This window comes from Erythrolamprus reginae, chromosome 7, assembly GCF_031021105.1.
Source record: "Erythrolamprus reginae isolate rEryReg1 chromosome 7, rEryReg1.hap1, whole genome shotgun sequence".
Classification (NCBI taxonomy): domain Eukaryota; kingdom Metazoa; phylum Chordata; class Lepidosauria; order Squamata; family Dipsadidae; genus Erythrolamprus; species Erythrolamprus reginae.
In genome coordinates this window covers 74299353-74326737 of record NC_091956.1, presented here as the reverse complement: position 1 = coordinate 74326737, position 27385 = coordinate 74299353, and the positions used below count along the sequence as shown (strand labels likewise).

Below are 27385 nucleotides of genomic sequence, written 5' to 3'. Positions count from 1 at the left end.
CATTCCATATTTACAGCAGCATGAAGCTTAAAACTTCAGCCTGATGATGGTGAATGTGATTTCACCGAAACGTCGCATAGACACTCAAAATATTACACGGGGCAAAACACGAACCCCTCGTCTTACGAACAACTCGTGATACGAACCCGGGGTTCAGAAAAATTTTGCCTCTTCTTACGAACTTTTTTCGAGTTACGAACCGGCGTTCGGCGAGTGCTGGGAAGCCACGCGGCTGTTTTAAAAGGTGTCAGCCGGGCGGCGGGGCTTCCCAGAAGCCTCCCGAACGCCGGTTCGTAACTCGAACAAAGTTCGTAAGAAGAGGCAAAATTTTGCTGAACCCCGGGTTCGGTTCGGGAGGTTGCTGGGAAGCCCCCCAGGCCAGCTGTCACCTTTTAAAACAGCCGCGCGGCTTCCCATCCGTCGCCGAAAGCCGTTTTTTTGCGGGGGGGTTTTGGGTTGCACGGATTAATTGACTTTACATTGTTTCCTATGGGAAACAATATTTCGTCTTACGAACCTTTCGTCTTACGAACCTCCTCCTTGCACCAATTAAGTACGTATCATGAGGTATTACTGTATGTGTATGTATATATATATATGTCACATGTTTAAGCTGAATTTGAAAATTAAGGGAGACTAGGATAGATCTATTTCGGCCTTATTTTGGCCTCATCAGCTAGCCATACCCACTGGGACTTGAACCTGCAACTTTTGCCTTGTAAGGCAGAGAATTATCCTCTAGGCTACAGTATCCAATCCCTTCAGCTCTGTACCAGGGAAGGGTTACATTTTGTGTCGAATCACCCTGGTATATTGAATATATATAAACAAACAAACAAACAAACAAACAAACGTTTCTGTGTTTACAAAAAGATTTGTTGCCATTTGAAAGCCAATTACTATTGTTTCAGATGTCCCTGGGCTATGTCATGCAAAATTGGGAAAATCAGTTATTTTATTTATTTATTTATTTTGTCCAATACACAATAATACACAATGAAGATTATAGAGGATATAGTAGAGAAAGAAGTATGAGATATAGGAGAGACTATAGGACAGGGGACGGAAGGCACTCTAGTGTGCTTATGTACGCCCCTTATCCCAATGCTGTTTTTCTTAATGTAAATTACCTGCAAGCATAGACACGTTCCTTAAATGTTTTCTCAAAAAGGAAAATTTAGCTTATGTTTGACATGATTTTCAAGTGAAGCATATTACAGGTCATCCTCATTTAGCAAATGAATCAAACATGACTTTTTGAAACTATGACGGTAATGACAGTGTGAACAATGTCTGTATTGAAGACCTTCAAAGTGTCTGTTTTTTAGTCAAGTTCACCGTTACAGTCACCATTGTATAACAGTGTTGTCGTGTACCTGATGTGTTGCTCTATCCTTGTCCTGAGCTGCTTTTCTCAGCAGTTTGGCACATCTCTCAGTGTGCTAACTGCAAGTAACAAACTCACTTCAGTGACCGGAATTGGTCGGCTAGAAACTTCTGCTTGCAACTGCTGCCTAAAACTGACAAGATCTGACAGTTCCACATTGTAGGCTTTTGATTGCTAAAATATCATCATAAGTACAGTAGTTCCTCTAGATACGAGTTTAATTCGTTCCAGAAGGGAGCTTGTATGTCGAACAACTCGTATCTGGAACAAATGGCTTTAGACTTTGTTTTTCCCCTCCGAGATAACCAGAAGCAAGGATTCTTGCGCCACCTAGTGAATGCTTGACTCGTATCCCGAATTTGAGCTCGGGTCTCGAAAAGAAATTTCTCTCCCCTCGTGGCTCGTATCTTGGAATACTCGCATGTGGAGCAGCTCGTATCTAGAGGTACTACTGTACAGTGGTACCTCTTCCTACAAACGTGTTCTAGGCAAGATTTTTTTTTTGCCCCTTCTCATTTTCCACTTAAAAACCTGAGCCTCTGAAACTGTAACCAGAAAAGGCAGGGAGAAGCCTCCATGGGGCTCTCTAGGAATCTCCTGGGAGGAAACAGGGCTGGAAAAGGTGGGGAGAAGCCTCTGTGGGGCCTCTCTTGGTATCTCCTGGGATGAAACAGGGCCTCCAACCTCCCTGTGGTTTCCCCAATCGCACACATTATTTGCTTTTACATTGATTCCTATGGGGAAACTTGCTTCTTCTTGCAAACTTTGCTACTTAAGAACCTGGTCACGGAACGAATTAAGTTCGTAAGTAGAGGTACCGCTGTATAGTATGGAGAAGTAATTTCATTTAACAATTGCTTTGCTTAATGAATGAGTTGCTAGAAGCAACTGTGGTCACTAAATAAGGATTGCCTATAATGTAACTTTGTTCCTTCTACATTCCTTTGTAAACAATTTCCCCTAAAATTAATGTATGTATTATGCAGCTTTAAAACATTCTGATTATGACCATTCCACCGACGAGGAAGCCTTTAGCGATGCAGGTACTGTGGAAACAACTGTTGGAGAACAAGGAAAATATTTTTAATCTATCTTAATAATTTCCTTGTTTAAAAATACATTTGAGCACCTAACACTTGGACATTAAATTTGATTGTGCATCTGTGCATGTTTATAGTTTTTCCCACCCTTTGTTTTCCAAATGGAGAAAAATAGCTTAAGATATTACTAACGTGAATTTGAGTTATCATTTTGGGAATGTGCCAATCTCACAATTAATTAAAACTTTAATAACCCTATAACTTCATGTTATTAATTTAAAACAAAACGAGACATTATCACATGTCTTATATATTACTATTTTATAGGCAATTTTGATATTAAAGCAGGTAACTATGCACATTATTGAGATTTTTCAGAACAATAGTTTTAAAATTTTAGAGTTATCACATGCAAAATATTACAATATGCAATGCATTTATTTATTTATTTATTTATTTATTGGATTTGTATGCCACCCCTCTCCAGAGACTCGGGGCGGCTAGCAGCAATAATAAGACAGCGTACAATAATAATCCAATAGTAAAAACGATTAAAAACCCATTAATATAAAAACCAAACATACATACAGACATACCATGCATAAAATTGTAAAGGCCTAGGGGAAAAGAGTATCTCAATTCCCCCATGCCTGGCGGCAGAGGTGGGTTTTAAGTAGCTTACGAAAGGCAAGGAAGGTGGGGGCAATTCTAATCTCTGGGGGAAGTTGGTTCCAGAGGGCCGGGGCCGCCACAGAGAAGGCTCTTCCCCTGGGTCCCGCCTACTGGCATTGTTTAGTTGACAGGACCCGGAGGAGACCCACTCTGTGGGACCTAACTGGTCACTGGGATTCGTGCAGCAGAAGGAGGTCCCTGAGATAATCTAATGCAGACAATTCCTATATTTATTGCTTTTCAAAAGATCCACATGGACATTTGTGGGCTGTGGCCTTTGACAGCCTCACTTGTTATCACGAAGTAAAAGCAGATGTTCGTGCTTTTATTTTCTTAGCTTCCTGATGTGCTTTCAGATTTATACGTGACTAACAAGATACAATATTCATCTGCAATTACTTAACTCCTAATTCTTTGAGTCTTTAGGCAGACAACATGACTCTTTAAAGCAGCAGAGTAATATTTTTCAAAACTTTGAGCTGAGTGGTAACTATGGTTACAAAATTTATATGAAGAACAACACTGTAAAATGAGTGAAAATAGATACCCAAATCCAGAGCTACTTCTTTTTGTAATGTTTTCAATATAGAAATATCTTCACTGTCTTTAAGATAATGCCTTACTTAGCTGTTAATTAACACCAGTTACTTGATACTGGAAGATTTATTGATTTATTTTTGATTTGTTTTGATCTGATCTGATTTGATTTGATTTGAATGCCGCCCCTCTCCGTAGACTCGGGGCGGCTCACAACACAATTGACGGGACCCGGAGAAGGCCCACTCTTTATAGAGACACATTCCTTTTTAATATTGAAAATATTCAAAGATTCTTACAGATTCACACCGAGTTGAAGAAATGAAGTAAAACTCATGAAAGTAGTCCTACTAATACTATTCACCCTGGCACAAGACGAATGATTATATTTTTAGAGAGCATATATTAATTTAATCCTATGAAAGTGACGAGTGTTTCCTTAAGATATATTAATTATTTGTGCTTGCCGTGCTTCAAGAATGACAGTAACCATGTCTGTCTTATATGTATCTCATTCAAATGCTAAAATAATTCTGTTGATGACTGATTTGTGGAATTTGTGTTTTGAATGAAGGTGATGACACAATGACAGGAGATGGGGGAGAATATCTGAGAGCTGAAGATCTAAAGGAACTAGGCGATGATTCCTTACCCAGTAGTCAATTCTTAGATGGCATGAATTACCTGAGATACAGCCTGGAAGGAGGCCACTCGGACAGGTACCACTTTATGGACATTTACAGGGATTTTTCTACTGCAATTATCTGTATTCTTTTTTCTAAGCAGCCTCTCAAAATGCAGATGACCGTTAGGGATGAAATAGATCTGTTTTATTTCTTGCAGGGCATGAGGAAAAAAAATATTCAGCAGATACTTAAACCAGTGATTTTCAATCTTTTTTGAGCCGCGGCACATTTTTTACATTTACAAAACCATGGGGCACATTGAGTGGGGAGGGGGGGGTGGCTAAAAAAAGTTTGGACAAAAAAATTCTCTCTCTCTCTCTTCCTCCCTTTCGCTCTATTTCTCTCTTTCTCCCTCCCTCTTTCTCTCTCTTTCTCTCTCCATCCCTCTTTATTTCTCTCTTCCTTCCTTCCTCTTTTTTGCTCTCTTTCTCCCTCCCTACCTCCGTCTATGTCTTTCTCTCTCCCACCTTCCCTCCCTCTCTTTCTCTCTCTCTCTTTCTTTCTCTATCTTTCTCTTTCTCTCTCCCTTGCTTTCTTTCTCTCTTGTTGTCTTTCTCTTTCTTTCTTTCTTTCTTTCTTTCTTTCTCTCATTCTCTTTCTTTTTCTCTCTCTTTCTTTCTCTCTCTCTTTCTTTCTCTCTCTCTTGCTTTCTCTCTCTCTCTTGCTCTTTCTCTCTCTTGCTTTCTCTCTCTCGCTTTCTCTCTTTCTTGCTCTTTCTTTCTCTCTCTCTCTTTCTTTCTTTCTCTTTCTCTCTTTCTCTTTCTCTCTCTCTTGTTTTCTTTCTCTCTCTTTCTCTCTTTCTTTCTCTCTCTCTCTTTCTTTCTCTCTCTCTCTTTCTTTCTTTCTCTCTCTCTTGTTTTCTTTCTCTCTCTGAGCTCCACGGCACACCTGACCATGTCTCACGGCACACTAGTGTGCCGCGGCACACTGGTTGAAAAACACTGACTTAAACTAAGTATGCTTCATTAAGGAGGAAAATTAACTCTGCAGGGAAAGTTGTTAGCAGTAACAATTGCAAAAAAAATGTTTTTTTATAAGTTTTTGAGGGCTTTGCATTTTAGGCATTGGGTTATAAAAGAGTATTTTTCACCATAGAACAAAAGAAACATCTTAGGAGTACAATGTGTTACGCAGTTCTTGCATTGTAAATTCAAAAAGACGTATTTGTCTTTTGCATTAGATACACAGTTAAATACAGATCTCTTAAAACAGAGTGGTATAGGGATGTTAATTTCTGCAAATCTGCAATCGCAGACTAGTTCCGGATTTTAGATGCATTCTGTAAGTTGCACATTTGAGGTTTATTAATATAAAATTGTTACCCTGTAATGCATTGTTTTGTGTAATTGAAGGTTACAGACCAAAGAGTTTAAGAAGTAGCATCTACATGACAAATGAACTTACTTTAAAAATATGGATCATTATTACAGAAAAAACAAGCTTGTCCTCAAAAACACTTGGCTTTTGCTACGGGACTATCTATACAATCCCATTTCAAGAACTGGTTCATTTTATTCATTAGAATCTCAGGGGATTTTTAAAAGTGTTCCATGGTTGGGTTTTTTTGTTTCTGTTTTTCTTCCCTTTTACGCTTTCATTAGTACTGTGCCCAGGTAGGTATTATGAGGCCTGAAAGCAATGCTTTCTGTTTTCCATTATGGCATCCATCTCCCAATTCCATTTTGCAAGCTTGACAAGGAAAAGCTTTTTAGGCTTTTTGGAAATTTACAGGACAACTAAAATCTGCTCTGACTACAGTTAGTAATTAGTTCAACCAAAGTTTAATCACTCTCCATAATGACATCTAGAAAAGTGCTAAATAAAAATCAGCTTTAGAAAATGCCACAATGTGAATTCTTAGTACTAGTAGCTATGTCTTACAGGAGAAAGTGGTGGGTACTATGATACTTATTTATTTATTTTATTTATTCATTCATTTGTCCAATACACAAATACATAGGAAGAAAAAATAGACATGTAGTAATATATATATAAGGGTAAAGTGAACTTAGAGGAGAGGATATATGAAAAAAGAGAATATATATGATAAGTGAGAGAAAGGAAAGACAATTGGACAGGGGACAAAAGGCACACAAGTGCACTTATGTACTCCCCTTACTGGCCTCTTAGGAACCTGGAGAGGTCAATCGTGGAGAGTCTAAGGGAGAAATGTTGGGGGTTAGGGGTTGACACAATTGAGTCCGGTAATGAGTTCCACTCTTCGATAACTCGATTGTTGAAATCATATTTTTTACAGTCAAGTTTGGAGCAGTTCATATTAAGTTTGAATCTGTTGCATGCTCTTGTGTTGTTGCGGTTGAAGCTGAAGTAGTCATTGACCGGTAGGACGTTGCAGCATATGATCTTGTGGGCAACACTCAAATCGTGTTTTAGGCGCCGTAGTTCTAGGCTTTCTAGGCCCAGGATTGTTAGTCTCTTTTTGTAGGATATTCTGTTTCGAGTGGAGGAGTGAAGGGCTCTTCTGGTGAAATATCTTTGGACATTTTCAAGGGTGTTGATGTCTGAGATGTGCTCTTTCTGGCCATTTATTTATAATTAAATTTACAGTTACAGTTATTTTTATTTTTCTTAACTAAATGAAGTGTATCAAAAATAGATAAGAAAATAATAGAATAAAGAAAAAGTATGTTTTCCTCTGTGTATAGAGAAATAGGAATTAGATTTTGGGAAAACATTGATGACTGCTAAAATTAAGTCATTGTGTCAGTGGATGAGTAAATTATATTCTTATTTTGTGCTGCTTCGAATCTGGAAAATCCATGGGTGGTGAAGAAGAAAAATACTGATAAAATATTAGTGATTTTTGAAGCATACAAAATAATAGAATGAAGATCAAATTTACCCTATGACAATAGTGCATTCTTAATTTGTATCACAAGTTTGTACTATCTTTGTAGTGGCAAAATCCCTATTTTATATAAGAATCCTGTATTTAATTACATTTCTTATATTATAATATGTATCAAAAAATACTATGAGCTTTGTTTTACTGCCATTAGAATTAGTCAAATGCTGTCCCCCAAAACTCATAATTTTAGTTTCATAAAGTCGTTATGTATAAATGCTTATTAATTATTGGAACACATAATTAACAGAGAAGTCATGGATTTGGGCTATCAAATCTTTTGCCAACCACTTGTCACTGTTTCTAAAATGTAGAGAAACATAAAAAATGGGCCAGAATTTGCTTATTTAAAGGTACATGTTATTAACAGCCCATCAAAGTTTTATACCTTTAGGAACAATGATCAGATATAGTTCATATCTTTCATTTTAAAGAACATCAAAAACCCATGGAGACTTTTAAACTGTATTAGGATCATAGCATGGGACAGAAAAATATAATCCTTATTCCCTATGATTTCTGACTGGAATTAGCCACAGTGATGTAATAAGCAACACTATTATTCCTGTTTATTTATTTATTGTTAGAGTTGAAAGGGACCTTACAGGTCATCAAGTTCAACCCCCTGCTTGAGCAGGAAATCCTACATCACTCCAGCCAAATGGCAGTCCAATCTTCTCTTGAAAATGTCCAATGCTGGGGAGTCCACAACCTCCGCTGGCAGGCCGTTCCACTGGTTGATCGCTCTAACCGTCAGGAAATTCTTCCTTATCTCCAAGTTGAATCTTTCCTTGGTCAGCTTCCAACCGTTGTTTCTCGTCCGACTCTCTGGTGCCCTGGAAAATAGTGTGCCCCCCTCCTTTCCGTGGCAACCCCTTAAGTACCTGTATACAGCTACCATGTTCCCCCTAGCCCTTCTTTTTACTAGACTATCCATGCCCAGTTCCAGCAACCTTTCCTTGTATGGCCTGGTCTCTAGTCCCCTTATCATTTTAGTTGCTCTTTTCTGCACCCTTTCCCGAGTCTCTATATCTCTTTAATATCCTTTTGTTTCAAAATAATTTTTCAGGAAAAAATGACGAATACAAGAGAATAATTACACTTTGCATTGGTTCTAATCAGATCGTTATCAAACTTGCCATTCTAAACCTATTTAGCTGACTATTACACAAAGGGGAAATGTGATTTATGTTAGCAGGTTTCCATATACTGTCCAATATGCAGAAGTGAGAGATGAGGAAAGAAAAAAGAAAACTTGGTTCCATGAACATGAATGTGTTCTATTGTCTCTGAAATTGTTCCACTTATTAAAATATACAGTGTTCCCTCGATTTTCGCGGGGGATGCATTCCGAGACCGCCCGCGAAAGTCGAATTTCCACGAAGTAGAGATGCGGAAGTAAATACACCATTTTTGGCTGTGGACAGTATCACAAGCCATCCCTTAACACTTTAACCCCTAAATCACCATTTCCCATTCCCTTAACAACCATTTACTCACCATTATTACTGGTACTCACCATTGAATAAGACACTTAGTGATCCTGGTATTTATAAACATAATTATTTATTAACAATAATTATTTTTTTTTGTTATTTATTTGCAAAAAATATTAGTTTGGCGATGACGTATGACGTCATCGGGCAGGAAAAACCGCGGTATAGAAAAAAACCCGCGAAGTATTTTTAAATTAATTTTTTTGAAAAACCATGGTATAGGCTATTCGCGAAGTTCGAACCCGCAAAAATCGAGGGAACACTGTAGTTCTGTTTAGTTTCATTTAATCAAAATTAGAAGAACGATCATCCGTATTACTGACTGCGGTTAGTACTTATACTACTGAAGGTAGTATAAGAAATATTAAAATAGAAGCATTATATGTATTTTCTACAGTTTCTGTGATATTTTATTTTGCATGTCGCCCTGAATAGTTGAGCATGATGAAGTTGTAAATTGTGTTGCTTAGGTAATATTTTAATGCTTATCACTATTTGAAACCTTAAGTTTACAATGATTCCAGGAAATTAGAAAAATGAGAATGATCAGCTGGCAATTACTCCCATATCAGAAGTGTCAAAAACAATATCTGAAATACATATTCTATCATTATGTGGAAATCATAGAGGGCTTAATATATTTGTAGTTAGGTTTTGAGAAAACCTAGGGAAATTAGGCTCAGATTTTAGTTGTGTGTAAGTCACTTTTTTTCTTTTTTGCTTTGCATCTCATGGCTTCAGCAAATGGTTTTCTATAGTTTTGTCTGTGTGCGAGACATATAAGTAGTGGTTGTGGTTGCAAACTTTTAAATGCTGTTGGCATAGAAAAGAAGAATCTTGCACTGTAGTAGCAGCAGTTGGCTGGCTATTATCTATGTACCTTCCAGGGGAATTTGTCTGCACTTCTTCTTGAAATATTCCCTTACATTTTGAAAAACAAATAATGGATTTTTTTCTGTCAGAAACAAAAAGAACATATAAGGACTGATTAGTCACACAACATGCATGATGTATTTGTAAACAGAACATTGAACATGTTGTGGTTCTGTTTATTTGCTTTGGAATAGAAAACCCAGAAGCATAACTCGAAGGAATAAAGGAAGGTACAGTGATACCTCGTCTTAGAAACGCATCGTCATACAAACTTTTCGAGATACAAACCCGGGGTTTAAGATTTTTTTGCCTCTTCTTACAAACTATTTTCATCTTACAAACCCACCGCCGCCGCTGGGATGCCCCGCCTCCGGACTTCCGTTGCCAGCGAAGTACCCATTTTTGTGCTGCTGGGATTTCCCTGAGGCTCCCCTCCATGGAAAACCCCACCTCCGGACTTCTGTGTTTTTGTGATGCTGCAGGGGAATCCCAGCAGGGGAATCCAAGCAGCGCAAAAACGGGCGCTTCGCTGGCAACAGAAGTCTGGTGGTGGGGTTTCCCAGCGAGGGAAGCGTCAGTGAAATCGCAGCATCACAAAAACACAGAGGTCCAGAGGTGGGGTTTCCCATGGAGGGGAGCCTCAGGGGAATCCCAGCAGCGCAAAATCGGGCACTTCGGCTGGCAAAAGGGGTGAATTTTGGGCTTGCACACATTAATCACTTTCCCATTGATTCCTATGGGAAACATTGTTTCGTCTTACAAACCTTTCACCTTAAGAACCTCATCCCAGCACCAATTAAGTTTGTAAGACAAGGTATCACTGTATATTAAAATAGTTTCCCCTGGAAGTGACACTATTTGCTAATAGCATGCTTTTTTCACCCCTGTGCTTTTGCTCATAATCCTATCTACACCGCTCCATCACAACTGCTGAAAAAATGTTGCCCAAATACCAATCTACCAGCCTGCGATCCTTCAGTTCAGACAGGTCTCGTACGCTGAGCCATACCTCGTACTTGAGAGACAGCACTATGATCGATGACACCGTCATTATCCCAAGTCACCAGGTAAAACATCTCAGATTATTTTTGCAGATCTAATCAATATAGAGCTTTATAATAATCCTTGTTGTGCAGAAAGGGATTTGAAAAGTAGTATTAGAATAAAATTAGATAGGAAATAATAGAATACTAGAATATTTAAAAAAACAAATTTACATTAAAACTGATACTTCTGAAAATGTTTTATCAAGAGAATATAAACATGGACTTTTCTGAAGGTTTAAGGCAGGGGTCCCCAAACCTTTTACACAGGGGGTCAGTTTACTGTCCCTCAGACTGTTGGAGGGCCGGACTATAAAAAAAAACCTATGAACACATCCCTATGCACATTGCACAAATCTTATTTAAAGTAAAAAACAAAATGGGAACAAATACAATATTTAAAATAAAGAAGTAATTAAATAATTAAGTAATAAAGTAATTTATACTTCTTTATTAACAAGTAAATTTAAACTTAAATCAACAAACTCCCTCCATTTCTCCTTCCTTCCTTCCTTCCCTCCCTCCCTCCTCTCCATTTCTCTCTTCCCTCTCTCTTTTCTTCCTTCTCTCTCATTTGTTTCATTTTCCTCTCCCTCGTTTTCTCTCCATCATTTTCTCATTTTTCTCTTTTCTCTCTCTCTCTCACTCTTTCCATCTATCCCCCTTTCTCTCTTCCTCTCTATCTCTCACTCTTTCTCTCTCTCTTTCTCTGTCCCTCTCTCTCTTTCTCTCTCTTTCTCTCACTCATTCTTTCTCTCTCCCTCTTTGTATCTCTCACTCTTTCTCTCTCCCCCTCTCTATCTCGCTCCTATCCTCCCCGCCCCTTGCCTCTGTACCGCCTCCTCGCTCAGCAGCAGACCGCGGTGAGTTGACAGGAGATTCGGGAGCTTATTATATCTATTGATAAAATTTCGTGGGCTGCCGCAGGCCAGATAAATTGCCTCAGCGGGCCACATCCGGCCCCCGGGCCTTAGTTTGGGGACCGCTGGTTTAAGGCTTCAATCTTGTATGCATTTATCTAAGAGGAAGCTGCATTAGGTTCCTTCTAAGTAGTTATGAAAGGCATTGTATTGCAATTCTAAGATGATTGTAATCACTCAATATAATTATTATTTTTCCTAGTGCTCTATCTCATGAGTCTAAATAATTTAAAATAAACTATTTTTATCCAAATGTAGAAACATTTTAATGGGTTGACTAGAGACACTGCAAAGAGAAAAAAAGAAAACATATTTTTTCTGCTCTTCCAGATAGCTGCATTAACTAAAGAAGGTGAAAGAACTTCATATCGTTTAAGTTGGAGTCCTGATAATCTAGATAACATAACTCTTTCTGCTAGCCCTATTCATTCTGGGTAAGTAATCTATGCTAACTTTTTCTTAGGATGTATTTTTTTTATTAATTTATTTCATTAATTTTGAAAAATAATCTTAATTTTCAACCATACTTTGAATTTCAAACATATTTGTGATGGCATCTTCCTTAAAAATGTTGAAAAACCTTTCTTGGTTATCGTAATGGCTTTATGGTTACAAAACATTCTTTCTTATGATCATCCCATTTAAGCCTATTTGAAATATATTTAAATCAATTATCTTGAACATACAATAAGGCAGACATCAAACTTCTAAATATTTGTATTAATTTCTGAAATTGCATGGTACTGTTACTGTGGCAGGTTGTGTTTCACAATTTATAGAGTATTAGGTAATTAAAATATTTAGAGTTAAATTTTCGATAGGAATGGTACAGTTTTATGTTAGATATTAAATGGTATCCAGTTTTATGGCTCTTTTGCTGTAATACTTGCGGATATGATATTAATTATTCTACCAGATTTTATTAGATCAATTTTTAAATTTACATTTCAACACAGAAAGTACTTTGAGACAATTCTTTAAGGGAGGGGTTCTCAACCCCCGGGATATGGCCTAGTACTGGCCCACAGCCCATTTGGAACTGGGCTGTGTAAACAGTGGGCAAGCCCGTGCAGCTCCATTTGTACAAGTGGCGACCACCTGCAATCGCTTGGAATGTTCCATTTGCACAAGTGGCAGGTAGCCATGGTCGCATGCGAAGCTCCATTTGGGTGAGCAGGAGGCGCACACATTCACTTCTTGCTCAAATGGAGCTGCGCTATGAGCGTGCATTCCCTCTCCACTGCTCGCCAGTCCGCAAAGCAAGAAAGGTTGGAGATCCCTGCTTTAAGATATCTTCATGCAAAAAAAAAAACCCCTCCCAATGAACTAAGCTCAGTGGACTTGTATGATTCAGGTTCCATCCTCTGAATATCTAGAAGCATCCTACATGTGATAAACATTTCAGATATAAGCTTTTATTTGACAGGAAAGTTATACCAATTAACTTCAACCATGGCATCTCTATTGTGTTGGTGTCATGATAAGGTGAAGGGTCAGTGAAGCCAGGTGAATAGGAACAAAAAGGATAAGGTAAAAATGTATGGTTCTAATTCAGTAGCCATTAAGAGTTCTTGAAGCCAAACCAACTGTTTTTCACTTCAGCTAATAAAGTAACTTTAATAATCTATACCTGTTTGAAAGTAAAACTGCTTGGTAATGAAGTGAAAATGAAACCCGTTCTTATTGGATTATAGTACAGTGGTACCTCTAGATACGAGCTGCTCCACATGCGAGTATTCCAAGTTACGAGCCGCGACGCGAGCGAAAATTCTGTTTGACACCCGAGCTCAAATTCAGGATACGAGCTGAGCTTCCGCTAGGTGGCGCAAGAATCTCCTTGCTTCCAGTTATCTTGGCGCGAAAAACAAAGTCTAAAGGCCTTCGTTCGAGATGCGAGTTGATCGACTTACGAGCTCGGGTCTGGAACGAATTACACTCGTATGTCGAGGTACCACTGTATAAGTATCACAATACCAACTTTTAGAATGAGATTTAAAAACAAAAACAGTTAAAAGATACATATTTAAGCTAAAAAAAAAAAGAAACATTTTCATGAATACTGTAGTGTGTAATAAAACATTTAATTTAATAGTAAGTTTTCACCAAATATTAGAGGCGGGAGATTGTGAGAAGCAAATATCTTCATAGCCTTTTAAACAAACTTGTAAGATATTTTGAGATTCATCTAAATATTGCAACCATTTGGTGGTGGTGGAAGTAATTTAGATTGTTTATCAACAACTGCACCAGTGAACAGCTCCACTTACTTTTTCCTATCGGTACTGGGATCCTGAGGCCGGCGTGGGTGCACGCGCCCCAACACGTGTGTGAGATTTTGCTTCTGCACATGTGCCTGAAGCGAAATCTCATGTGAAGATGCTCACGTGGGTGAGATTTTGGCAATTTTTGCCCTTTTTTGCTAGAAGCAAAAAAAAGGCAAAAATTTGCTAGAAACAAGAAAAGGCAAAAATTGTCAAAATTTTGCTTGCACAATCATCTTTGCATGAGATTTCACTACAAGTGGCACCGGACCAGATTATCTCATGGACCGCCTTCTGCTGCACGAATCCCAGCGACCAGTTAGGTCCCACAGAGTGGATCTTCTCCGGGTCCCGTCAACTAAAGAATGTCACTTGGTGGGACCCAGGGGAAGAGCCTTCTCTGTGGCGGCCCCGGCCCTCTGGAACCAACTCCCCCCAAAGATTAGAATTGCCCCCACCCTCCTTGCCTTTCGTAAGCTGCTTAAAACCCACCTCTGCCGTCAGGCATGGGGGAATTGAGACCCTCTTCCCCCTAGGCCTTTACAATTCTATGCATGGTATGTATGTATGTAGGTTTGGTTTTTTATATTAATGGGTTTTTAATTGTTTCTAACATCAGACTACTATTGTACAATGCTTTATTGTTGCTGTTAGCCGCCCCGAGTCTACGGAGAGGGGCGGCATACAAATCTAATAAGTAAGTAAGTAAGTAAGTAAGTAAGTAAGTAAGTAAGTAAGTAAGTAAGTAAGTAAGTGCACAGAAGCAAAATCTCACAGAGGCACACGCACACGTGTTGGGAGCATGCGTGTCCTGCTGGCCTCCGGAACCCACCAAAAACTCCTACCAGATCACTGATCCCATTCGTACCGGGTGGGCCCATTACAGAACTGTTTCCTTATAATCAATTTAAGATAAATGCCTTCTTTGAAATGTCTAACAGCAAAGCTTAGGGGCAAAAGCATTACTGATGCATGCTAAATGTAAACTGTTTTTTTCGTTTTCTCTGTGCATATTTAGTGTTAACATGCTGGAAAAGATGTATAGAAAATATTTTGAAGGATATGGAATAGGAAATATGAATTCAATGCATTCAACTGATTTATGTATTCAATTTATAATTCAATGCTGTCTTAAGTTAGTTACTTATATGGGAGAAGAACATTTTCTAAATATTTAAGCAGCATCTATATAGTATACTTTAGAAAAAATACTGAATCAAGGAAATCTTAGATTCAAGTATTAAAATTCATCATTAAAATGTATATTATAGATAGCTTCTACAGTATTGTTTCCACTTTTTTGAATTGTAGTCTATAGTTCTTTATGCATTAGTTTTGTCCATGTAATCTGTCCATATACATGAAAATATACACAGATAGATAGATTCCTGGTCAGTTCTTTCTTGCAAGAGGATTCTGGCTGAGAGATCCTAACTCATTGTTTTATAACAGCTTAGACAACATATAGATACAGATCTATAACAGTTATTATAATAGCAAATGTCAAATAGTGTCTAATTTTTTGAATAAATTTAGTTGTAGAAAAATTAGCCCACATTACTTTCTTAGCGAATTTTCTAATTTTGATTAGTTGTTCTTTCTTTCTTTTTTTGTGGGAGGTATATGGGAGGGACCAGTACTTACAATTGACAAATAATTAGAGTTGTTATTCTTAGCTGCCTGTCTTCCAAAAAGGATATTGGATCATTGCTAACAAGGTAAATGCTATTTCTTGCTTTCACCTAATAGAGTATCTTCACAAAGATTGATAAGAAACAGGACCTAGCAGCTAGAAACCAAGCTTTCTAAAAAATATAAAATCAAATGCATTTACAAAGTAGTAATATACAGTGATACCTTGTCTTACGAACTTTGTTTCTGGGACGAGGTTTGTAAGTAAGGTGAAAAGTTTGTAAGACGAAACAATGTTTCCCATAGGAATCAATGGAAAAGCGATTAATGCATGCAAGCCCAAAACTCACCCCTTTTGCCAGCTGAAGCGCCCGTTTTTGCGCTGCTGGGATTCCCCTGAGGTTCCCCTCCATGGGAAACCCCACTCCGGACTTCCATTGCCAGCGAAGTGCCCGTTTTTGTGCTGCTTGGATTCCCCTGCAGCATTGCAAAAACACGGAAGTCCGGAGGTGGGGTTTCCCATGGAGGGGAGCCTCAGGGGAATCCCAGCAGCGCAAAAATGAGTGCTTCGCTGGCCACAGAAGTCCAGAGGCGGGGCATCGCAGTGGTGGCGGCTTGGGTTTGTAAGGTGAAAATAGTTTGGAAGAAGAGGCAAAAAAATCTTAAACCCCGGGTTTGTATCTCAAAAAGTTTGTATGACGAGGGGTTTGTAAGACGAGGTATCACTGTATTTATAAAGTTTCTGAAACTTTTTTAAAAAGTTAGTCTTGTCAGATAAGTGAACAAAGTATATATGACATATTTACTAATTTTAGACCAGCACTAGGGTTGGGTTCCAATTTACTTCACTGATGGTTTGCTCCCACCCGGATCGCATGGGTGCGCTTCATGGACATGCGTCATGGGCACATATGTGTTTTGTGTGCACATGCATGGGCAGGAATGAAAAATCCCAAACCCCCAAAGCTGAAAAAAAGATGGCCACGGCATGCATAGTACCAGAACTTAGCTTCTGCATATTCTCAGAAAGAAAAAAAAGAAGAAAATTCAAAACAAATTTTAAAAAAGATGGCTGCGGCCATGGCCCAGCAGCGAACTTTCTAGTTCATTGATATCATTGTGATGTTACCAATGGAAAGCCAAAAAGAAAAAGAAGATGGCGACTGCATGCACAATGCCAGAACTCAGCTTCTGCATATTGTCAGAAGGAATTTTGTTAAAAAAAGATTATAAATACAATGGCGGCATCCATGGACTGGCACCATCCGATCCGGTTCAATGATGTCATTGTGATGTTATCAGTGGGTTGCTACCAGTTCAAGTGATTTGGTCCAAACCGGGAGGAACCTACCCCTGATCAGTACCATGGAAGAAAGAAATGGGGAAAAAAATCATCTTTTCTCCAGGAAAAATCATATGTTGCAATAAACCTAGAATGAAAATGATCAGGGAAATAGAGCAGGGAAATGAACTAAAATTTTATGGGGGGAAAAACCCTAAATGCAAAATATTTTCAGATTATCATAATATGAAAATAAACTGATATGTGCAATTAAATAATACTGTTGAGCAGATTTGGGGGGGGAATTAAAATTTAAAAATAAATGCAAGGTAATAAATTAAGGTAATTTTTCTAAATCCACTTTCAGTCGAGTGGTTGCAAGCATATATAGTTACTTAGAGATAGCTTTAATTGAACCTAATGGATTAATTAATTGAACTTAATCAAACTTTGAATTTTTAGCAGACATAAATAGAATTATGTTATAAGTTATCTGTGTTTAAGGTCTTGGTAATTTGCTGCTGCAAAGTTGTCCTTTGTTCTTTTTTTATAATTTGATTTTTTTTTAATGCAGAACAATATAGTAAGACATGTCATGCTTAATTAAAACATTGTTTGGCTTATCATATGGATGCAAATGATTATTGTTCAGCTGTATAATGGTGATGTCATACAAGCTCAACTGTATACATGCATGCCAGCAAAGTGGACTGAGACATGTGCACAATAAATGCAGGTAGTCCTGGACTTGTGACCACAATTTGAGTCCAAAATGTATGTTGTTAAGTGAGACATTTATTAAGTGAGTTTTGTCCCATTTTTCAACCTTGCTTGCCACAGTTGTTAAGTGAATCACTGCAGATGTTAAGTTAATAACACGTTTATTAAATGAATCTGGCTTCCCCATTTACTTTGCTCATCAAAAGGGCAGCAGAACACTGTAATAAGTACAAGTCAGTTGCCAAGCATCAGCCGCCCCGAGTTTGCGGAGAGGGTGGCATGCAAATCTAATAAATAATAATAATAAATAACAATCTGAATTTTGATCACATTACCACGAAAAAACGGCAATGGTTGTAAGTGGGAGAAATGGTCACAAGTCACTTTTTTCAAGGCTATCATAACTTTGAAACATCACTAAATGAACTGTTGTAAGTCAAGAACTACCTGTATGGCTAGGAAGCAGATTCTTGACATCTGTTGACTTCCTAGAATATTCATAGGAAATGTTCCACGCGTGAAAAGTGCTTTTTGATGATTGTAGAGGCAAGACGATTATTTAAAAGTGGTTACAAAAGAATGTATCCTCCATCTTAGCTACCTACATATGCTCTTCATGCTGTTATGTTTAACGTTTTCCTCTTCACCATTGGTAGATAGATACCTTTTCTGACTGATTTTATTTCATTTGTTCATTCATTCATTCATTCTTTTTTGTTTTGTTTTGCTAAATTATCTCTTCTGTTGCAGCCACTCCTCTCCATATTTTGACCATGAAAACAGCAGGTGAACTTATATATAATTTCATGTTAATGCTAACTTCCTTTTCCCTTCTTTCCTCTACCATCCGTTTAATTTACTCACATCCTTGACCTCATTCATTATTTGGTGTAGGAGATTAATCCTCTTATATTTACCATTTAATCTTAAGATTTTGTTTCATAGAATTGCAATGCAATTTTCAACTAGTATTCATGTAGGAAGCCTTCCAAAGGACCTAAATGCACTCTTTTTAGTTTTTATATCTCTACTGCATATGAATTGTGGATAGTGGAATTTGGCAATTTAAAGTAATTGACTTATATATTTGTTCTGAAACATTTCTGAAGGAACAAAATTAGTTCTTCGGTTAAATATTTATTAATAGAAAACAATAAATCAGCTTTGCCTGATCACAGGCTCTTACTGCACGTCTACATAGCTAGAGAGTTAGAAGCAAGATGGAGATTCTCTCCTTCTTCACCAACAAGAGAGGAAGTGATGCTGGCTATCTTAGACAGGATTTACATCATAATGGGCAGAAGCTAAATTAACATACACAGAGTTAACTATTTAATTACTGAATGTCTCTGAATGTCTCTGGGGCTGGCAATACACAGCGTGACACCCCTTCTTTGGCAGTCATCAGGGACATTGGTTCACATTCAGTAATTAAATAAACCATCCTCTGCTACCATGTCAGATTATAGGTGATTAATCACAGCCCGCGTGAGCTGCAATGAAAAGAATTGATTTTTCAAGTGTATTTATTACATACTATCAGCCCTCCTTTAGTTTTTCCAAAAGCTCCAACGTGCATATGCCCATGTCTAATAAGTTCAGTAATAACTTTAAAAATCTGATGTATGTAAAAATAAGCGTGACTCTATAAACAGAGCACATATTTATAAACTGGCAATCCAGCTTTACTATTTGAATTATATTCAATTTTTTAAACTGCTCACATTAGGTTTTAATTGGGTGCTTTAGTGGTCTTTTCATTTTGATGTCTTTAAATGAGAATATCCTGTTAGACTACTACTACTACTATTATTATTATTATTATTATTATTATTATTATTATTATTATTATTAGATTGAGTGGTCTATTATTCAACTTTAGTTATTTCATATTCTTGACTAACTGGTTGCTGACCCTTCCTTTTCCCCCTGCCTAATATGGTCTATACAACACAATTCTGGAATGGGGATATTGTGAAAATACTGTACTCCAAAAACAATTGTCCTTTCCATCTTTATCGTGATGAGCATGTCTACTTGTCTAACTAACTATTGTACCTGAGCTCATTATGCATAGAGTTTTATTCCCATCTCCCCCAGTAAAAACACATATCCACAGTTAATTGGCTATAGTTACCTTCGCATGAAAATCATATTTAGACATCTAAAGTGTCTAGTTTATATTTAATAATATAAATCTTTTCAAAAAATATTGTCCCATCCTTACCAAATATTTCTAAGCTAAACGGTGCAGAGTTTTATTCTTTCTTTTGATAGTCTTCCCAATAAGTTATTTTGTGGGAGAAACGTAGTACAGTGTTCCCTTGATTTCCGTGGGGGATGCGTTCCGAGACTGCCCGCGAAAGTCAAATTTCCGCGAAGTAGAGATGCGGAAGTAAATACACTATTTTTGGCTATGAACAATATCACAAGTTTAACACTTTAAACCCATAAATTGCAATTTTCCATTCCCTTAGCAACCATTTAGATTATTACTCACCATGTTTATTTATTAAAGTTTATTAAAAAAATATTTATTAAAGGCAGACGAAAGTTTGGCGATGACATATGACGTCATCGGGTGGGAAAAACCGTGGTATAGGGAAAAAACCCGCGAAGTATTTTTTAATTAATATATTTGAAAAACCGTGGTATAGTCATTTCGCAAAGTTCGAACCCCCGAAAATCGAGGGAACACTGTAATTTAAATTAAATGTTAGGGGTAAATAATTAGATAGATTGTAATTCTTTTTTAAGGCCATTATTTGCAGGTCTAAAATTGAAATTTCCTGGAACAATCTCAAATCATTGATACAATATTTTTTTAAAATATTATCTTTTCTACTTTATCCAAAAGTATGCCGTTTATGTAAAGTGTGTGTTTGTATCGGAATTATTCTGCCTAGAATAGTCTTATCGTTGCTTCTTTTAATATGAGTAACTTAAATAAATTTAGAAGACAAATGAAAAGATGTACATCCAAGGAAACTGACTGTTATATCTAGACTATGAGCCAGAAATATGAAATTTAAGCATTTTTCTTGATCTAAGAGTACAGTTTTTAATGGTGTTTGAATATTTGCTACAAAAAATGGGAGGGATCAGGATATGTTTTTCCTTAGATTCTGAAGCATCCTGCTGATGTATTATTTTATAATTTTAATAATATATTTGTATAGCATGAAAAAGGCCTTTTTTGTCTCATGGAAAGAAAACATTCTGCTAAAAAACAAAACCCAGAGACAGAATCTCCTTCCAATAGCTATTGAATTGATCTATTTATGGATAGTCTTTTCCAGACTTTGGATTTTATAAAATACTCTGCCCTAACATTAAAAAAATTTAAATATGAAATGCACCAAAATGTCTGACAGTTTTTAGTGGAATTGTATAAGATTTGGTATTTTCAAGCAGAATCTTGGGAGATTTTGAGATTTAACAAAATTTTGGAATCTTTGAACATATTTTATTTACTGGGGGATCAGTGGAGTATAAAAGACAGGTATAAATATTTGGGACAAGTGTATCATTTATTTTCATCATGTAAATTTTGTAAGGATTATTCAGAAAGGTTTAAGAATGACTAAATCAACAATTTGACTATATGCAATTTGGATACAAGCCTAGCATAAACAGTTATATAACTTAGACTGTTAAGAAGAGATACACATTTAAAAATAAACATGGGAATCCCAAGCAAATTTATTAGGAATTAATCAAAATTCCCAGTCCCCCAAAATCCAAAACACAATTCAAAACCCTTAAACAATAAAACAAAAAAAAAAAAAGAAAATTAAACTTTAGCTAACATATTATTCCCTTGTTGAAACCACCAATGCATGCACTCTTCCATAACTTTGTGTTGCTTGTTCTCTGTGCAATTTTATACTACAAAACTACCAACTGTTTGTCTACAGTCCATTTCTCTTTAAACTTTGAAATAAAACGTCCTTCCTGGATTCCTGATTGCATTTGGTAAGATCTAGAATTGGCAACTCCCCACTTTCCTTTGGGCAAGATAACTCTTGTATATTTGATAAATTAGGAAGTGTGATTGACATTGTAGCTGTAAACATGGATCATTGTATCTGCTAATGTCTTGTGGTGTTTTTTTTTTACTGTTATTGAGGAATATCAACGCATTGGGATAGGAAAGACTTTAGATGCATGGCATGTTTCAAGGTCATGGTTCTTCATCTTCATCCACATTGATTTGCTTATTTATATTTTTCATGTAATATTGACTTGAGAAAAATGCAAAACTTAGCAAATGCTTTAAAAGAAATAAATTCAGTACAAAATATTTATATTACCTATTAGTTTTATCTTAAGGGACAGAATTTCAAGACGATCCCAATGAAAAATGTGTAACCACACATGGCTACATTTCCATACATTTTACATTCTATTTTGCTGGTTGTCAAATTCATGTGTTATTTTTTATTATATTTAAACATCAGATGACAATAGGTATTGTGCATCAGGTGCCTTATATGAGTAGGAATTCCAACATGTTATAACATCCTAAAGAGTTTAGTCCTTGCTAAGATACAACATTTACAAAGGTTGACATTCAGAAAACCTCTTCCCATTTTCCATATTCCTTTTTTGTTAAGAATTTTATTGTATTCTGATATTACCCACAATTTTCTAATCAACCTTGGCATATGTTACAGAGCACTCTGTGTAGTATCCAGGACAACTTGTACAAATTAATCAAGTTTTTGTTAGTATTGTGTTAATTGGATTGACTCTCTAAAAGTAATAAAAATATTTCTGATCTTTTTATCTGTGCAACTAATTAAAAGTTCTCACTACAACTTAATCATAAGTGCATAACATACATGTTAATCTTGATCATTAAGAATGACTAGTACACATATTTAAAATTTGTTGCTTCTGAAATAATTTTCTAACACGCATTATAACTCTTTTTCATGCCTAATTTTTCCCAATTTTCCCAATTTTCAGTTTTCTGGTCAGTTTTATGGTTGACGCTCGAGGTGGTGCTATGCGGGGTTGCAGACACAATGGGCTTCGAATCATTATTCCACCTCGGAAATGCACTGCTCCAACTCGAGTTACTTGCCGGTTGGTCAAACGCCATAGACTCGCCACAATGCCTCCAATGGTCGAAGGAGATGGTCTTGCCAGTCGCCTTATCGAGGTTGGGCCGTCTGGCGCTCAATTTCTTGGGTAAGAATTTTCTTTTTAAAAAATCGTAAATACTAATTAACAAGAAAATAATAATTTCACTTGAGCCAGAGTGGGGTGGCTTGGCATTTTAACAGTAGAAGTGAAAAGATTTGCAGTGCAAAGAACGGATCTGATAATTCAATCAGCTTGTGTACGTTTGAATTTAAAGCAACAAGTCAGGTTTACTGCACTTCCTGAAATCAACTGGTGTAAGCCATGCTGAGCTGTAAAAGAAAACCCATTTTATTATAATATACCATCAATTAATTACCTATTCACTTTTAAGGTTAAATAAAAATAGCAGCAGAAATGTCGATACAGATGTAATACCTGTTGAATAATGCAACACAAGCAAATGCTCCCTTCACAAGCAACTTGTGTTCACTCAGTAGGTATTTTCTCAGTAATTGAGATCTCCCGGGAAGCACAAACCAGTGATTTTTCTGGGGCCAAGCAATAGAACAACTTATCTGACTGCAATTTATCCTTATATTGCAAGGCCTGACAGAAAGATCAAACTTGCTGCAAATGTTTCAGCATTTTTTGTTCTTGTTTTCCTTCTGTTTTTTTTTTAATTTTGCTGAAACTTATCATTTTCGATACTTTTGTTTTACCAACGTTTTCCCTTATCAGTGGTGGCATCCAAAAGTGGATGATCAAAGGGACTTCCCTCTGCTTAGAATGAATGAATGAATGGCTTCTGCTGGAAACCAAAGGATGAAGGCATAAAAGGAACACCTTAAATCTGTTATGGCGCAAATACCTAAGGCCGTTAACCAAGTTTTAAGTCTGAGTTGTTTTCTAATAATATCTTGTTTAGAGGTTGGGTTTTTAGAGGAAAATCTGCTATGCATTATAGCTAGGCAAAGCATCACTCTCCTACCATCTTGTAATTTTGTTATTGGTGTGTTTTAGCAAGGAAACGAGAACATCTCTAAATTTAATAAATACTGTACGCAAGAGCAAATTTGTAGTGTAGGATTGCTGCTAGAATTTTAATGAAACTCCATTCAAAACTATATACAGGTTTAAATTTAAAAAAAATGCACCAGATCTAAATCAATTGCCTATGCACATCATGTATTTTAGGTTCTTATGTTAATTCCAGTATAAAAATGACCAAGATTATTTTATTTCCATGGCCTTGTGAGGATTGCCTATGAAAATTGGCACACGTTGAAAAGTTTTCATACAATTTCCTTAAGGCCACAACTTATACCATGGCATTTTCCTGGGTGGTGTCCTGACAATGAAATCAGAGACACTGAACATTTCTAGCCAAACAAAATCTTGTTGCCATATATGTCATTCATTTTTTCATCAGTTCTGAGTGGCTCCCATTAATTTCAAGAAGTGATGCTGATGTATCACTGGACCTACTAATAAACTATAAGTTTCTCTATTATGGGAGACGTATTTCATAAATTGCAAATACAGTGATACCTCATCTTACAAACGCCTCGTCATACAAACTTTTCGAGATACAAACCCGGGGTTTAAGATGTTTTTGCCTCATCTTACAAACTGTTTTCACCTTATAAACCCACCGCCGCTGCTGGGAAGCCCCACATCCAGACTTCCGTGTTTTTGTGATGCTGCAGGGGAATCCCAGCAGGGGAATCCCAGCAGTGCAAAAACAGGCGCTTCACTGGCAACGGAAGTCCGGAGCTGGGGTTTCCCAGCGAGGGGAGCCTCATAGCAATCCTAGCAGTGCAAAAACACAGAGGTCCGGTGGTCGGGTTTCGAGGACTTTGGTGTTTTTGTGATGCTGCAATTTCACTGATGATCCCTTCACTGGGAAACCCCACCTCCGGACTTCCGTTGCCAGCGAAGCACTCGTTTTTGCGATGCTGGGATTCCCCTGCAGCATTGCAAAAACACAGAAGTCCAGAGGTGGGATTTCCCATGGAGGGGGAGCCTCAGGGGAATCCCAGCAGTGCAAAAACGGGCGCTTCGGCTGGCAAAAGGGGTGAACTTTGGGCTTGCATGCATTAATCGCTTTTCCATTGATTCCTACGGGAAACATTGTTTCGTCTTACAAACTTTTCACTTTAAGAACTTCGTCCCGGAATCAGTTAAGTTTGTAATACAAGGTATCACTGTAAATAAAAAGGCAGAAACCTGTTCAGTGTAAAATTCCACTCTGAGCAGATAGTGGCACTGAGGTTCGGTTAAAAAAAAAAGTAGTACATAAAGGTATTTTTTTTATTTCTTTCTTTCACTGCTGCTTGGATGTACTCAGTAAACTTCACCTGCCTACGGCTCCTCCCCCACTTAATGAGGGAGAAAGTTTGGTCAGCCGAATCCTACAGCTGGGGCCTCCAGGGACCAAATTTCTTGGGTAGGAGAGACTTAAAACAAATTGATGGATGCCGGCCTTCCCATTCTTCTCCTTCTGCAATATTATTTTTTATGTCATTGTGCCCATGACATTGTCCTTTCTATGATTTTATAGTATGTATTCCTAACCTTTAGTGGACCATTTCTAGCCTTTGTGATATGTGGTTGTTGTTTTGGTGATATGTTTCTACTTTTTCTTATTAAAGTTCCTTGACCTCACCTTTGATTTAGCATGAGAAAATATTAGTTATAGAATGTACCAGTCACTTCTGCTGTTATGTGCTTGATGTCTGTAGCAAAGCAACCTGGACTGAAAGCAAAGGAATCTGTTGGATTATTACTATAATTATATTTCTACCATAATCCCCAGTATGATACATGTCTTACATACTGGTTATAGCATAACATTTAGCACGATCGATAAATACGGCTATATATAATTCAATTCTTCTTGTGAAATTATTAATATAAAATGTATTTACAGAGTTTGCAAAAGTAGAAAGCATGTTTTAAGACAGTTAATTAGAGATATGCATAATAAACATTTTTAAATCTTTGCATTTGTAAAATAATCTGAAAAGAATTATTTCAATATATTCATCATATTAAAAATATTTTTAAGGAAAATGTCAGTTAAAATAAAGAGCCAGTTAAAATCAATGTTCATGAAGCACAAAAAAAATATTCTGTTACTTAAAGTGCTTTCTTTCATTCTTTACAGATAGTCCTCATCTTACAACCATTATTATAGTGACCGTTTGAAGTTACAACACTGAGAAGTTTGTCACACTTCTTAAAGTTGCAGCATCCCCAAGGTCACCTGATCAAAATTCAGATCCTTGGCAACTGGTTCATATTTATGATGGTTGCAGTGTCCGGGGATCATTTGCAACCTTCTGACAAGTAAAGGCAGTGGGAAAGCCAGATTTGTTTAACAACCATGGTAGTAATTTGATAACTGTGACGAGAAAGGTTGTAAAATGGAGCAAAATTCACTTAACAACTCTAGCAACAGAAATTTCGGACTCAATTTTGGTCATAAGTTGAGGATTATCTATATTATAAAACATATTTTTTCTTTACCATTTACATACACCGTACATTCTTTGTAAGGATTCCTGCATACAATTCCATACTTCAAAATAACTTTCAATTTTATGGAATTTAACAGTGTTTTTTTTTAAAAAAAAAATCATATATGTGTCTTTGGTAAGGTTCTATTTATATAGAATAAAACTAGACACTCACTGTTCCTTAGCTACAGTATAAAGATACTATTCACAACCACAGCAAGGAATAACAAAGAAGCTGGCAGAGTTCCAGGTCTTTTTGTTACAGGCTTTAAACAAAACTATCTGTTTGTTTCTTTATTGTCACAATCTTTTAACATGATGTGTTGCTACAATAGGCCTGTGATTGTTGAAATTCCTCACTTTGCGGCATTACGTGGTAAAGAAAGAGAGCTGGTGATTTTGCGCAGTGAGAATGGGGACAACTGGAAAGAACATTTCTGTGAATTTACGGAAGATGAGTTGAATGAAATACTAAACGGAATGGATGAAGGTACAAGATACAATAAAAACAAATCGAAGTAGCAATCTTATGCTAACTTAGCTAGAAGGAATAGAAATTCCAATTTGCCTTATAGTTACTGTAAACTATTTATATGCTCAAAATAATGAGAATAGTTATATACCGTGTTTCCCCGAAAGTAAGACAGTGTCTTACTTTCTTTTTACCCCCAAAAGCCCCACTACGTCTTACTTTCGGGGTATGTCTTACATTGGAAAAAAATTGAAAGGGTCGCGTTCCCGAAGGCATCTCCCCAGAGTCCAGAAGGGCAGCCGCGGGACAGGAGCCTCGTGAGCCCTTTTCAAAGTTCAACCTCAGGGCTCCAAGCGGCGTGCACACGTGGACCCACAGACGCGTTTCGGGGAAGCGTGTGTCTGGAGGGGAGGAGCCGCTCTGCACAGTTGGGCAGCCCCACCTGCTTGCCGGAAAGGAGATGGGTGAAGGAGGGTGCAGCTCCGGCCGCTCGCCTCAGAGCTGGTCGGCCTTGCTGGCCACTTGCAGCCGAGCCTTGCTGGCCACTTGCAGACTCGGTTGCTGGGACGAGCGCCTTCGCTGCAAGCCGCCGCCCGCTCGACTCACTTCGGACCAGCGACGTCCTTCGCTTTGCCAAGCCGGGGAAGAGGCGGTGGCGCCGCGGCGAGGCGAAGGGCGCGCGGGGAGCTTGGAAGCGACGTCATCGGGCTCCCCCGCCCGGCAATACCCCCGTGTTTCCCCAAAAGTAAGACATATGTCTTACTTTCGGGGTACGGCTTATATTAGCCGACCCCCCTGAAACCCCCGATACGTCTTACAATCGGGGGTGTCTTACTATCGGGGAAACAGGGTAGTAGAACGTTAACATATTTTCAGAAAGAGAGAAAAA

At 37.5% G+C, this 27385-nt stretch overlaps 1 protein-coding gene across 6 annotated transcripts in view; it reads left to right on the top strand.

Annotated features, from left to right (window-relative positions):
- The window catches only part of ANK2 (ankyrin 2), a 207659-nt gene that overhangs the window by 119823 nt on the left and 60451 nt on the right, over positions 1-27385 (top strand). For all 6 annotated transcript variants that reach the window (XM_070757868.1, XM_070757865.1, XM_070757867.1 and 3 more), the window contains exons 23-27: positions 4211-4355; positions 10522-10624; positions 11851-11954; positions 22387-22611; positions 26360-26514. In XM_070757868.1, the coding sequence (XP_070613969.1) occupies positions 4211-4355; positions 10522-10624; positions 11851-11954; positions 22387-22611; positions 26360-26514 (732 nt within the window). The remainder of the gene's footprint in view (positions 1-4210; positions 4356-10521; positions 10625-11850; positions 11955-22386; positions 22612-26359; positions 26515-27385) is intronic.